The 1,751-nt window shown below is 36.9% G+C and overlaps 1 protein-coding gene across 1 annotated transcript; it reads right to left on the bottom strand.

The window, feature by feature from the left end:
- Positions 1-261: 261 nt before the first annotated feature.
- Positions 262-1,191, bottom strand: LOC102913705 (olfactory receptor 14C36-like). Its single transcript, XM_015991444.3, has one exon. The coding sequence runs from the start codon at positions 1,189-1,191 to the stop codon at positions 262-264; it is 930 nt and encodes a 309-aa protein (XP_015846930.3).
- Positions 1,192-1,751: the final 560 nt, after the last annotated feature.

The following is a 1,751-nucleotide window of genomic DNA, read 5'->3' as shown; positions in this document are numbered from 1 at the left end:
TTATCTTGTTTTACTTTATTTTGTTAATAACACTCTGAAGGCTGTTTTCTTTCTAATGAGAGGTAGAAAGGTGATAGTTCCAGATGGGAGGACAGATGAGGAGAAACTAGGAAAAGCAGAGGGAGGGGTAACTACAATCAGAATGAATTATGTAAAAAAAATCTCTTCAATAAAATGTCAAAAACAAACCTCTTTGAGGAGTGTGTGTGCTTGTGTGTTTTCCTCTAGAAACCCCCTACCAATACAATTTCTTTTTATATTCTACTCTGGAAAAAATCCTAATGTTACTTTCCTCACTGCCTCCTTTATCTGTTTGTTTCTAGGACTATAGACGACAGGATTCAAGAATGGTGGGAAAACAGTATAAAATACAGAAAGAGTAATCTGCTGCACTAACTCTGAAATTACTGGAATTCTTAGGTACACATAGGCACCTGAAGTAAGAAACACAGACACTACAATAATGTGAGGGACACAGGTAGAAAATGCCTTCCCTCGCTCCCCTTTGACAGGAACCCTCAACACAGTGGATAATATGTGAACATATGATATGGCGATGAAGGTAAAGCAGCTACCACTGACCCCAATGTCTGTCAGAAGAATTAAGAGCTTGTTGTTAAAGGTATCTGAGCAAGAAAGCCTCAGCAAAGAGGGAATATCACAGCAGATCTGAGGGACCAGGTTGGAGCAACAAAAAGATAACTGGAAGGTTTTGATAGTGTTCACACCCGCAATGATAAGAGAGGTAAGTAGGGAAGCCAGTGTCATCTGAACACAGAATTGGTGGTTCATGATCACAGGATAAAGGAGAGGTTTACAGATGGCCACATAGCGGTCCTGAGCCATGACAGTAAGAAACAGAATCTCTACGCATGCACAGAAGAAGACCAAAAAGACCTGTACTGCACACCCAGCCACAGAAATACTCCTGTGGTTAGTGAGAGAGTTGACACAGGCATTGGGGACCATGACAGAAACATAGCACATGTCTAAGATGGACAAATTCCTGAGGAAGAAGTACATGGGTGTGTTCAGGGTCTGATCAACTGTGATAGCAATGACGATGGTCAAGTTTCCTAATAGGCTGCCCAGGTAAAACAACAGGAACAGCACACTGAGTAGGACCCTGAGCCCCCAAGTCTCTGCAAAGATCTCTAGGAGGAACTCTGTCATCAGTGTAGAATTGGCCATTCTCTCAAAGTACAAGTTTATCTGAAAAAGAAAAGCAGAGACAGAGAATAACCTAAAATATTTATTGGCATTTTTCTTATTTATTTATTATTATTTATTTCAGTTTTCTAAAACTGGCCATTTTGTGTGAAAAATCAAATATATGTTTCTTTGGCTTATGAAAATATTTTTTCTCATCATGCTTAGTTGTTAATACACAGATATGTGTCGGTCTTTCTAATTGTATGGTATGATGATAAATTCTTAGTGTTAATTTTCATAATAATAACTGTCTCATTAGCAGTTTTTAACTGTTTTAACAAATATTAAGTTATTTTTTAACAAATATTAAGTTGAATAATATATGGCAAGTTCTTCTTCCAGATAAACTATCTGAAAGACTTAGAAATACCCAGAGAAATTTAACATGTGAGAGATCTATTTAAAACCATGTCTGTATATTTATTATGATATATGTATTTACATATGGAATGCCTTTCTGCTCTATCATTATTTTAATATATACACACAAATGTGTATGTATATGAGGAGGGATGGGGAAAATGAGAGTGAATTTCAGA

Source organism: Peromyscus maniculatus, chromosome 1 (genome assembly GCF_049852395.1).
Source record: "Peromyscus maniculatus bairdii isolate BWxNUB_F1_BW_parent chromosome 1, HU_Pman_BW_mat_3.1, whole genome shotgun sequence".
NCBI lineage: Eukaryota > Metazoa > Chordata > Mammalia > Rodentia > Cricetidae > Peromyscus > Peromyscus maniculatus.
Note: the sequence above shows the minus strand (reverse complement) of the source record. Positions and strands in the feature narration are given on the sequence as shown.

Bases quoted from the DNA above. Each gene is read 5' to 3' on its own strand.
- LOC102913705 (XM_015991444.3), bottom strand. From the start codon at position 1,191: ATGGCCAATTCTACACTGATGACAGAGTTCCTCCTAGAGATCTTTGCA.